The sequence below is a fragment of the Mesoplodon bidens genome (assembly GCF_964165515.1).
Source record: "Mesoplodon bidens genome assembly, chromosome: 7".
Classification (NCBI taxonomy): Eukaryota; Metazoa; Chordata; class Mammalia; order Artiodactyla; family Ziphiidae; genus Mesoplodon; species Mesoplodon bidens.
This window is the reverse complement of record NC_138164.1, coordinates 78,716,743-78,729,757: the sequence shown is the minus strand read 5'-3', so window position 1 is coordinate 78,729,757 and position 13,015 is coordinate 78,716,743. Positions and strand designations below refer to the sequence as shown.

The 13,015-nt window shown below is 37.4% G+C and overlaps 1 protein-coding gene across 1 annotated transcript in view; it reads right to left on the bottom strand.

Annotated features, from left to right (window-relative positions):
- Positions 1–13,015, bottom strand: part of CEP295 (centrosomal protein 295) — a 44,101-nt gene that overhangs the window by 122 nt on the left and 30,964 nt on the right. Inside the window, 14 exon segments of the mRNA XM_081240881.1 lie at positions 87–186; positions 267–366; positions 440–604; positions 736–829; positions 1,085–1,225; positions 2,095–2,717; positions 3,333–3,510; positions 4,197–4,336; positions 5,121–5,185; positions 5,187–5,308; positions 5,311–5,360; positions 5,747–5,843; positions 6,366–6,469; positions 9,598–9,750. Coding sequence (XP_081097007.1) covers positions 87–186; positions 267–366; positions 440–604; positions 736–829; positions 1,085–1,225; positions 2,095–2,717; positions 3,333–3,510; positions 4,197–4,336; positions 5,121–5,185; positions 5,187–5,308; positions 5,311–5,360; positions 5,747–5,843; positions 6,366–6,469; positions 9,598–9,750 — 2,132 coding nt within the window.

The window sequence follows — 13,015 nt, the reverse complement described above, 5'->3', positions numbered from 1 at the left end:
CTGTAGAGGGAATAATAACGTTTATCAGTTGTAGATATGATGTGCCTTAGACATGAAAAATTGGGGGGGGGGCAGTGGCTGCTCACCTTATGAAATTCTTTTGCCCTTGCTCTGTTTTGGGCATATGCATCTTGCTTTGCTTTCTCTTCCTTTTGCTTTTTCACTTCAGGTAACTGATGGTATAATCTGTAAGAAATTTATATGGAATTAAAGATAGACGCTTAAGCTATGTGAATTCATGTATCTTCATATATCCACATACATACCTTAGAGCCCTTTGGTGCATATGGGCTTGTGCAGTCTTTCTGTCTTCAGGAAGAGACACACTAACCTTGTTCACACCCTTTAGGTGACTGACAAATGAACCTGAGTGGAGAACAAGTCATTTAATATATATGTAATGCCAGATTCTCTTTGAAAACTGATGTGGAGAGTATACCTGTAGGTTTCTCCTTTACTATTTTGGTTTGAGAACTTGCAGAGACACGAATTTTATTCCTTATTTCTTTCTGTCTCTGTAAGGATCTCTCCATAAATGCTTTTTTTCTTTTTATAAATGCTTCTTGTAAGCTTCCTGGAGTAGCTGTAGACTTTGAAAGGGTTTCTGTTTAAAAAAAAAAAAAAATCGAGGCTATTTGTCAGCAGTATACAAACGAGTGGGGTTTCTGCTCAAGTAGGGGGAACCCCACTGGCCCCTGGGCTCACTCACTAATCTGATGCTCAGGGCATACATACCTGCACACACAGCTGGTTTCTCCACAGGATGTTCTGATGCAGCTGGACAATCTGAGTTTTGTGTTTCTGATAGAAGAGGCAGAAATTCACTCACCTAATTGCGAGAAAGTCATACCTCACTGTACAGATTCACAGTAAAGGTTCTAAACTTTACCCATTCTAAACCCTAGGTCTTTTGGAACTGCCTTTCTAGAAAGTTCAGTTGTCAGCTTGTCTACTGTGAGCACATTCATACAACGATTCTAATGTAAGAAGAAATGCCATGTAGAAAGCTAACTAAAACTATCCTTTTCTATTCCCTCATTCTCAACTATGGGTTGCTGTATAAAATGAGAGCTATGAAATTTACCTGAAAACAGCTCTTTGCCTCATTTTCTCTCTTTTCTTCTAGAGTTAAGTTTGCAAAATCCATTTCAGCAATACTGATATCACTGTTGCTTATCAGTGTAAGTTCTGGTTCTTCCATTATACCATGGCCACATTCTGTCTCCTGTACAGTAAAATTAAAAGGGAAACAGTATTCAAAAATCATAGCCTCAAAAACACTCAAAACGTGAAAAATACGTACATTATGGAGGAAGAACAACAGGTTCTTCAACTAAGGATACTGGAGGAAGACAAATTATTCCGTGGGTTATACAGAGCCAAGTGCCTGCTGACTGACTGGGAGCTGTACAGAACTGCAGAGTGTGTGTCCCTTACCTATCTGGCCACTGGGCTGCAGCTGAATGCTGCAAGACCACAAATTGCTTCAACCATGTTTTGTTTGTTTTTTGATGTGGACCACTTTTAAGTTACAGTATTGCTTCTGTTATGGTTTGGTTGTTTGGCTGCGAGGCCTGTGGGATCCTAGCTCCCTGACCAGAGATGGAACCCACACCCCCTGCATTGGAAGGCGAAGTCTCAACCACTGGACCGCCAGGGAAGTCCCTAGACCACACTTTATTAAGGAAAAAACCTTTCAATACTGAACAAGAATTTACAAAAAAAAAAAAAAAAAAATTCAAAAGCTGCCAAGTATTATCTATCTGGGGAGGGACAAATAGTACTAGAAGGTAAGCTGAAACCAAGCAGACTAATCCAGTGCAGCACAATGAGGTTCAACACTTACGTGCTGAAGCATAGGCTGAGCCACCCATTTTTCAAGAAAGCTGGAGAAAAGAAATGCGAACTGGGAAGATGTGTAAAATTCAGAGGAAGGTCAAATTTAAAAAATTTGTTTTCTCATTTCATTGGAGATTTCCAATGATTATGAGATTGACTATATCTCAGATAGTAGCTCTGTTGTATCTCTTGCAATTTTGTTTAAAAAGTCTGAAAATGAAACCAAAAATTACATACAACACAGATTTCACTTACCCAGATTGGAATAGAGTTCTGTAATGAAAACGATCCAGAACTTATAAAGAGCTCTGACTGTGCTAGTTGAGTTTGGTTTCCTATGATTGTTGGAGTTTCTGCAGTAGTTGAATCCTCAAGACATTTTTCATTCTGAACAGTGACTGAATATGGTGTCTGAATTGAAGTTCTTACACATAATTGTGGATTTATATTTAAAACTCCACAGGTTTCTTTATCATCAGTGAGCCCTTGACCTTGTAATACTGTACCAACTCCTCTTTCTGATAGTTCTTCAAAGCCCAGTCTTTCTTTTCTGCCTTCTGGTTGGTCTTTTACTGAGCACTCACTAGAGGCAGAACCACACGGAGTGCTATGCTGTAGATTTAACTGATGAAATACGTTCGCCTCACCAGATGAATTGAAGACTGAACTTTGCAAATTTCCTACAGAGAGCTGGAAATGAACACTTTTTTGCTTGTTTTGTAATATTTCACTCTGTTCAGAGGAGGAGGATTGATTTTCCGCCCCTTGGGAAGAATCTCTCGCTTCAATGCTGCTAAAAATATTCGGTAAGTCAGCATGCTGGCTTCCTTCTTGTGAAGAAAATTCTGGCAGAAGTTGTTGAAAAGATTGTTCAGACCCTGTAAGAAATCAGTTGATGATAATTATATGTTGTAAAACTTGGATAGAGATACAGTCTCTAATAGTTGCTGAGAACATTGCAAATAATAAAGTCAGGTTACTTAAAATTTTAGGAATGAAAACTGATGTACACAGACATGAATAGAAAGTTAAAGGATGGTCACAGCGATTTTCGAATAACTACTGCTCACACCGTATATTTTCTCCTATAATATTTAACAAAGGAACTATGACTATTAAACACGAGGACATTCCCCCCATAACAGAATACTGACTTTATAACAGAAAGACTTAAACATGCATGTGCATCTCATATATGTTGTGATGTGTGCATGTATATATAAAATTTGTATAAAAAGTTTTAGAAGGATACTTAAACTGATATCTGTAAGGGTGGAGGTAGGGAAGTTGAGCAAGAGGCAGCACTTTTTATTTTATCAAAATAAAATGCAAACAGCGTATATTACTTCTGTTATTTAAATAAATATACAGAGAAACTGGTGAGGAGTGGAGACAAACCAAGAGCTACTAGGTACAATTTCCAAGGAAAATTGATACAAACAACCATGAAAAACTACTGAGCTTTTATTTAACTTTTTTGAACTTCTACATACCTTCAATAACATTTTCTGTAGCAAAACTCTGAGCTTCCTCACGAGCCCAGTTAGGGTCAGGCTGCTGGTTCAGGCTGGTGTTAAGAGAAGAATGCAGGCTGGTCCTCAGTGCTATAAAAGCAGCTGTACTTTTGGGTGACAGACTAGAATGGAGGCTTTCACAGGAGGAATCTGACCTCTGATGGAAGACAACAGGGAAAGGCTGAAATATCAGTATTTACTATGTGTTACCAGTTGAATCAGTCTTTTATGTTTCTTTGATACTATTCTTCCCTAATTACCACTTTACTACCACAAAAACCCCTTGCTTATTCAAACCCAATTCTTTCACTTTAGTAAATATGAAACAGACTTTTTGCTTAGAAAACAAATTGTGAATTAACAAGACAGAGTTTAGAATATGACTGAATCATTTTCTGATAAGCAGGAACTATGCAGAGCTGCCTAGAAATAGAAAGACCCAGGTTTGAATCTTAGCTCCTTTATTGTATAGGAAGAGACTTTAAATTTTGCAAAATTCTGTTTACCTGACTGTTTAAGACTGAATTCCATTAAAATAACCCCACCCCCCAAAACCCTGAAGACAAGGTTTTATAGGTCATCATAGCTGGAGATAAAACTGTTGGGACAAAATTCTAATGCACCTATTTTCAATCTTGGTTCTGCATTATAATCACCGTATCTGACCATTCCTAGGGATTCTGATTTAATTGGTCTGAGGTACAGTCTGGGCACTGGTATCTAAAAGCTTACCAGATGATTTTAATTGGCAGCCAAGGCTAAGAAGCATTGTTCTGTTCTAACAGAAGAAAAGACAGACAAACTTTGGAAATGCACTGCAAAGAAGCATCTACTTTATTATACCTGGTAAAAGTCTTTGCTGTCTTGAGAAATCCCAGAGAAAGATGATGACGAATCAAAATCTGGATGTGGTTCTAAGGGTTTAAACAGCTGACGATGCAAATTTGGAAAACTGTGCTCCAGTTCTGGAAAGTCAAAGTCAACTGTTGGAATTTTAAGGAAAAAAGACACTTATTTTAAAAATAAAGCCTAGAAAAGTAGTACTAAGAACATACTTATAAAGGTTATTTTAAGATAACTCCAATTCAACAAAATTACTTGCATTTTTTTCATTACCAGCAGATGCTTTCAAATTAATCCTACCGTTATCTCTCATGTACAAAAGGGGTGGGTGGTGGCAGTGGTTTGACAAGAACCTTTGACAAATGCAAGTTTCCATTTCTACTAGCCTCAAGGTCTTAATGGGGTTAGTTAGGAGTAAGATGCCATCATGGTCACTGCTTTGTTACAGTAAGCTTTGTTATTCTCAATTAGCTCATTTCAGGATCAATGATTTGAAAAAAAGAAGAAGAGCTCACTGTACCGAGTGTTGCCACAGGCCAGACACTGCACTTTATGTGCATTATCCCCAACACCCCTCCTTCCACAGGAGACAAAAGTGTAAGCTGCCTGTGGTCTCACAGTTAGGAAACGGTCAAGAGGTCTGATTTCTGAGTTCTTGTGCTCAGTATTGGCAATACTGAGCTACCGTAGTTAACTTTGCAAAGGTGAAGGAAGATCTGCTCATCTCTTCTACACTGTCTCAGTCAGTCTGTTTCCAGAGCCCCTCTCTCACTAAGTGCCCTCCTCAGCGTTTTCCACGTTATAACTGCTACAGCAAGCCATCAAAACACACAGCTCAATCACTACTTCCAACTAAAAAGGATGAAAGGTTATGAAAGTTAACACTTAGTTTACATGGAAGTATTTGTTCACAAATAATTTTACCCCACAAGTCTGTTTTTTCAGTCATCAAATTTGCTTCATTTATGTACTTGTCTATCATCTGCTGAATGTGTCTGACCAGATGTAAATGTTTCCAATGCTGGTAAAAGAGGTTTAAGGGCATCCTGATGGTCCTGTCTTTGATAAATAACTTGTGTTGAAGGAACTACAGAACTTAAAACATTTGTTTTAAGTTGGTGGGAGATTCTTGTTCCCTCTGGTCCACAAGCTCTGAAAACGACTCTGAAAATTGGGTTTAATGAAAATATTTAGTGTCTGGGTACTTCCTTTGAGACAGATTTTAGCAGAGAGGCATAGCAATATACATCGATAAGGAATCAGTGCAGCCAAGAAATGTGCTCCGTAGATTCCCACCAACATTAGCAGACCCTCCTCAACGTGCTACTGGAGATTGGCAGAGTGTCTCTGCATCTGCAGCCCCGTGACTTCAATCACGATTAGATTAGAATGTCATACTGTCCAATATTCCAAAGGCATGATTACTTTTGAGATTTAAAGAACAGTCCCTTTCAGCACCTTGTGAAAAGCAATGTTGGCTCTCACCGCTGTACTGCAGTGCAACTGGTGCTTCTCTTTCAATTTATTTATAAACATTCTGATGTTCTTACCTGTAAGGCTCGAATCTGTGTTTTCATAACTTAAAAAGCTCCCAGTAGAAACAGTTATTGAAGATAATGGCTCATGATAAATTACTTGTGTTTCAGCCTAAAAATTAAGGAGAACATTAGGCCACAATGTAGGAAGTAATATCTAGAAAAAACCCAAATCACCAACATTAGCAGTTATTTATTCTGAGCTCAGATCAAGTGTAGAAACCTTCATAGTTATAAAGGTCCGTAGTAAAACCTTTTCATCATTGCTCAGAACTGATCAGCCTTTCATACACACCACCAGCCCATTCTCACTCCCCCATCAATAAGTCCTCAGTTATCCACTGTCACCTTTACACACACACACACACACACACACACACACACACACCACCCCCCCCCTATTGTTTTAAATTATTCTTTTGCTTCTCAGAACTATAGAGATCATGCATCAGGTAGACTAAGAGGTCTTCTGATGCTCAGATTTGGCTGTTTTCATCACTGATCCACTCCAGTAAGAGCAGATCTCAGAGAACATAGACTTTAATAACACAGACTCCACAACTTCTGTAAACTAAAAAGACAATATGAAGCCAAGCAACTCTAACAATGCAGCACACATCAAGACATTACTAACCTTATCATCTGGCTTCACATTTGGATCCAGGTACGTATGGTCTTCTTCCTCCACAGCGTAACTTAATACTGCATGATTCTCAACCACAGCCTCACTGACTTTGACTAAAATGGGGAAGGAGGGGGAAGGTCTGGATTATGACAAATCAAATTTTTAGCACCAGAGGGCGTAATTTCCTGCTTTCCTACAATTTTCTTTCATATTTTGCTTTGTAGAGTTGCCTTACCTTAGACCAAAAAGAAAAAAAAAATCATGTTATTATTCATTAAAAGCATTTAGGACTTCCCTGGTGGCGCAGTGGCTAAGAATCCGCCTGCCAATGCAGGGGACACGTGTTCGAGCCCTGGTCCAGGAAGATCCCGCATGCCTCGGAGCAACTAAGCCCATGTGCCACAACTACTGAGCCTGCGCTCTAGAGCCCGTGAGCCACAACTACTGAAGCCCGTGCGCCTAGAGCCCATGCTCTGCAACAAGAGAAGCCACCGGGATGAGAAGCCCGCACACTGCAACGAAGAGTAGCCCCCGCTCACCTCAACTAGAGAAAGCACGCGTGCAGCAACGAAGACCCAATGCAGCCAAAAATAAACAAAATAAATTAACTAAGTAAAAAAAAAATTTAGTTAGCACAATATAATTTTTCATGGAAAACTGTAGTTGTCATTATTATTCTATGAATAAAACCCTTTAGAAAAGAGCCAGTGTGATGGGAAACGCTTTTGTCATTAATTTTAACTGAAGGAAAAATATTCAATTATAAGTACAGTGTGATCTCAAAGGTGAGACAAATGCACATAATAAAGACAAAAACACCAAGTGCAACCAGTGGTTGCTTAAGAATGGTAGGACAAGGAGGAATTTTGCTTCTTTATAACTTGCAGTGCTGTCTAAAATCACAATGAGCATACACTGCTTTTATTATGAATTATCATTCCTAATTACATTTGACATATTAAAAATACATAAAAATTATACTTTCTGTCTCACTATTAGTAATCCGGGTATTCTGAGTTAGTTTTTCTCTTACTCCCAATAGCCAACATTTTTGAGAAAGCCGGCCAAGACATATGGTCATCTGTGGCTCTGAAATAGAATAAAAATAAAACTGCTCCATCAAATATAAACTAAAATTTCTGTTTCATTATCCCCATGATATTAAAAGAGATCATGAACATTAAAAGTATGTTTCTTAGATGTTTGGGTAAGAAATGTTTTCTAAGAGGTAACCCAGGACACATACGCATGCACATATATATATCTGTATATGTGTGTAGATACATATATTTATTCATAAATGGTATCTATATTATGGATAATAAAGTAAAAATAGCAAATATCAAATATTATATTTAAATATAATTTGTTTTTAAATACAATTTTTTACCCTCTCTTAGTTCAATTAAAAATATATTATTGTGATACAATTGATTTAACCATTAAACAGTTATTTGGTTGCTTCTTTACACACTAAAATTTTAAGTGAAGAAAGTAAGAGATGGTGAAACTTTATAGTGAGTTGTTATTTTTTCTTAAGCAGCTCATTTCAAAAGCTAGTTGTGAGATGAGAAATTACGGGTTTACCATTTCGTAATCACAGTTCTATAACTGTTATTATCTGTAACAAACCAAAGAAGATTCCCCCAGAGGAGGGTGGCCAGGGTAGCACTTGGGTAGCGATAAGAATTGAAAAATAAAAATAAGGGAAAGAAGCAAGGTCAGAGTTAAATAAACTTCAGTGAAACTGCAGTTTTGTGAAGGTGTTAAATGAGGGGAGAAAAGTCTGAACATGTCTGAACATAGACAAAACCATGAATACTGTCCAAACCACTAAAATGACCTATCATCTCCTTATCCTGGCTAACATGAGTGACTGCTGCTTAATCAAGTACAGCATTACTTAGCCTAACTCCATTATTCCTACTTCCTAGGGAAGAATTTTGTAGGTATCCAATAACAGGATCACCCTTGCTTCCTGATAATATTCAATACTAACAAGCAAAGCCCTATTTCAAAATACTTAAACCCTCCTCAAAATCACCTAATAAAGCCCAAATCTTATAGTAAGTCCCTTCTAATACCCTCTCACTAATTCATTGGCCTCATGGTTCCCCACGGTGTGCATTCTCCCTCACTACAAGTCAAAGCACCCAGCTTTCTTCAATTACATGTGTGTTCTTGGTGGTCTTTGGCTAGAGGACACTGACAGGTAGAATAAAAAGGAATGCAAGTATTCACTGGCTAAATCTAAAAAAATGGTAATGGTTTTTATTTTAAAATGTCAAAAACTACAATTCATTGGAAATTATATTTTGTAGTTATTTCAATCTCTAATTAAAAAAGGAGAAACTAAAGTCAATTTTTCTATAAACCCGCAAAAAGAAAATAGGTCTTGCTCATCTCTCATTGTATTAAACTCTAGATACAACTAAGACAACAATTATCCAAGTATATGTGACAGCTAAAATAAAAAGAAATCTGGTTAGAAAAGGCAACTACTTAAAAGGTGCTTTAGAACTAATGAAGCAGTACTGGAACTATGCTTTGCAGGGTCAATATTATATGTATAAAATAGCTTGTTATAAATATGCACAAATTCAAAAGCGAGAAAATTAACACCAGTTGTCTCTGGGTGGCAGAATTAAGTGATTTAAAGTTTTTTCCTTGTAACTTGTTCCTTAATACTTTCCAAATATTTAAAACTAAACCTAAAACAGCTCATTTAGAATGCCACAGAATTTTTAAAAGATAATACTCAGTAGTATTTAATTAAATGTGGATTGTTACAAATAGGCTTAAACACAAAATGTGTAGAGTTTGCCAACTGTAAAAACCTCATACCTCCTACTAACATTTACTTATTTAGTGAAACAATTTAAAAGTGTAATTAATTATTCTCTAAATAAACTTCACTTCCCTCATTCAACTTTTTGTGTACAGAAATAATATAGGCTTCTTATGGAAAAAAAATTTCACAGTATGTCAACATATGAAATAGAAGTGTGAAACCCAACCTCCAACAAAGATTAACCCATACCTAAACTTTGGTGATTCTTATTCCAGACACCTTTCAAATGCATGAACACAGACTTTTCTCCCCTCATTTAACACCTTCACAAAACTGCAGTTTCACTGAAGTTATTTACCATTTTTCATTACAAATAACACTACAATAACTATCTTTTGTCCACATATTCTTATGCACAGCAATTCCAGTTTCAACTTCTTTCTCTCTCACCTGCTTTATCAGAGTCATCACCACAGATGTTCTCCTGGGCAACTGGGTGAAGATGACCAAATGGATTACAGTCCAGGGGCCTCCCAAGAAAACTTTGTTCTCCGCTTACTGAGACCCTCAGTGGGTCTCTGTCTTGATAAAAGTCTGGTTTACCTGGGAGGGAAAAAAAATTGACTCACTGGATTTCCACTTAACGTTTCTAGTTAAAACTAAAATGGCAATTTAGATTATGGGTAAAAATCTAAACTCTTAAAGACTTAATCAGTGTAGCAAGAAAATAATAACTGCTTGACTTTCACACAGCCTTTAATTATTTCACTTCAATTTTACTAAGTTTTTAATGAAACTCCTATTTCCTAATAATAGAAAATGCTTCAGTACTGACTAATCACAGGAAAAATGCCTGGAAAAATTATTAACCATTAAGTTTTATAAGGAATAATATGCATTTATAATATAAAGTTCAAAAACAGCTACAGCTAATCTGTGGTATTAGAGATCAAGATAGGGGTTTACCCTGGGGAGAAGAGGAGGAAGAGTAATTGCGAGAGTACAAGGGAAGAGTTTATGGAGTTCTCTAACATTCTAGTTCCTGACCTGGACGGTGTTTACCTGAGGGTGATTATTAAAGTAATAATCACTGAAATAAACACTTATGACTGAAATAAACACTCATGAAACAAACAAAGGAGTGGGAGACACTCAGAAGTAGAAGCTAATTTACTGTGCAGAACCCCAGAAAAACTTGGGAATTAAAGGCAAGAGGTATTACAAAAGGAAGGTGTGAATCAGGGAACTGAAAACAGGGAGAATGTTTAAAAACATGTACATGGAAAAGATCCCTCCCATCACCTGAGATTCCTATCTCTCAACATCATCCCCAGAGAAGACTAAAGGTTTATCCTCTAGAGAAACTGAATCCTATACACTCTGCAATCAAATTTATAGCAGACTCTCAAACTGGTGAAGTGTCAAAGGATTACCTTTCTAAGGGGAAAGGTGCAGTAGTTGACAGGATTTGAACCTGTGTGGGGAAACCCCAATGGATTTCTAGTCTATCGTCTTAACCACTTGGCCACAACTACATGAATCCAATACACTCTGAATTTAGGGGGATCAGGCACTGAAAGGGGCAAGGGTGGAGGGAAGAAAAAGAATGCCATAAGGAAATCAGAGGTATTAAAAGAAAGTTTGCACCCTCGACTCAGATCCCCCCCAGGTCTGGTTCCATAACAGCAACAGCCAGGCTTGTATCAAACTTGGAGGATCTTTCTTTGAAGAAACTAAACTGTAAATTGCTCAGGGAAAAGAACCACAGATACTAAGTTGAGGGTCCTCAAGGAAAAGCCACATTTTTCAATGAAATCCAGAAGTAAATAAGGTCCCCACCTATAGAATTTCCAATTAGCCATTCAGTGTTCCACTCAAATATACAAGATATTAGAGAAAAGCCTCTAAAATTTCAGACAGAAAAAAAAAAAGGAAGAACCCAGACAAACAGAGAAAATAAAGGAACCCAAACAAACAAAAACCTATAAATATTCAAAGTAGGTAGTATTTGCATCCATGAAACAAGAACAGGGTGCTACAAAAAGAAAAAATCAGAAAGGAGGGCAAGCTTTTAGAAACTATACTTTGAGAGCCAAAATAAAAATTCCTATGAAATGTTAGAAGAAAAAGCTGAGAAAATTCTACCAGAAAGTAAAGCCAAAAGAAATAAGACTACAGGGAAGAAATAAGACTACAGGAACTTCCCTAGTGGTCCAGTGGGTAGGAGTCCATGCAACCAATGCAGGGGGTCTGGGTTCGATCCCTGATCGGGGAACTAGATCCTGCATGCATGCCACAACCAAGAGTTCACATGCTGCAACTAAGGAGTCCACATGCCACAACTAAAAAAAAAGATTAAGACCCAGTGAAGCCAAAAAAAAAAAAAAAAGTAGAATACAGAGAAGAAAACTGGAAGAATATTATAGCTCAGTGTATCTCAATATTAACTTTATCATCACCCACCTAAGGAGCCCTTTCAAGACTTTTTTCCTAATTGCCTCCTAACTCCATGAAACTTAATAACTATATATATACTGTATATCTTTTTATGTACATTTGTGCTTTGGTACATAAAGAGTAAGACTTTTTCATCTCCCTGAGAACCAATTTTCATCCCCTTTGGGGACAATAATAACCTTGTTAAGAAGGTATCATCCAATATCGCACTAAAAGATGTTCTCACAAACAGAGAAAATGATGTGATCTCAAATTATTTTAGCGATGTTTAATATTTGGCTTAATTTTTGCTAAAATCCATTGCCAACTACAGAAGTAAATACAAGAAGCAACACCTAGGAGACTTGAAAAGTGACTGTGTCTGGTGAGTAGCATCAAGGGGTGGGGGGTGTGCAGGGGCAGGAAGAAATGCTGTTTCATGTTGTAAGCTTTTAGCACTATTTGCCTATAATATTTTGATTAAAAGTATTACCCAAAGAAGTGTGATGAAGGCTATGATGAAAGCTCCCAAAGAGCACATGAGAGGGATGCCTGATAGCTCATGGAAAGTTTATGCCACACAAGTGGCACTTACCTCAACTCTGAAGGGAGGGAGTGAGATCATGAAGGGCCTTGTGGGTGAAGCTAGGGACTTAAGACTTCATTTAGACTTATTCCTCCAGTCAAAGGGAAACGACTGAAGAGTTTAAACATGGAGCAATAGAGGCAGATTACTCTGAGTACACCATGGGAAAATGAATGAGAGTAATGCTAGACTGGAAACAGGGAGACATGGGGAGTTGTAGCAGCCCTTCAAGAAAGAAATGACAGCCTGAATTACAAGAGTGGTAGTGGGAATGTAAACAAATGGACAGATTCCAGAGTTGATCAACTAGAACTGAGAAGAACTGGTACTCTGTAGGGTGTCACAGGGGTATAGACAAGGAAACAGTCAAGACTTACATCTGGGTTCTTTTCACTGAAAAAAGGCTGAAGGATAAGGAGATGGAGGTGAGGGAATATATAGCTTTCCCTTTTAGATAGGCTGACATTTTTGCAATCTCAAACACAACTCATTATATTATAGGAATCAATGGTCAGAATTTCCCAGTGCTCATTCTGAATTAGGGAAAGCACCAATCAATTCCTGAACAGTTGTGTTTACCATATAGTGCAAAATGAAGAAAAGCTTCCAAAGCCTAGTAATAAATAGAATCATTACTTTGTTATAATTTCCATAAGACCTAAGAAGAAAGTAAGAAGGGGAATGATTCTTAAGAGTTATTCTGAGTCTCTACCTTCTTAAACTCTTAGCCGGAAACAAAGGTACAATATTTTATGGCTTTAAGACCAAAATAGCTAATATTAACATTACATTTCTAAGTACCTTTCTACTGACAAAGTTATTTTCCCCCTTAAAAAAGAATTTGCT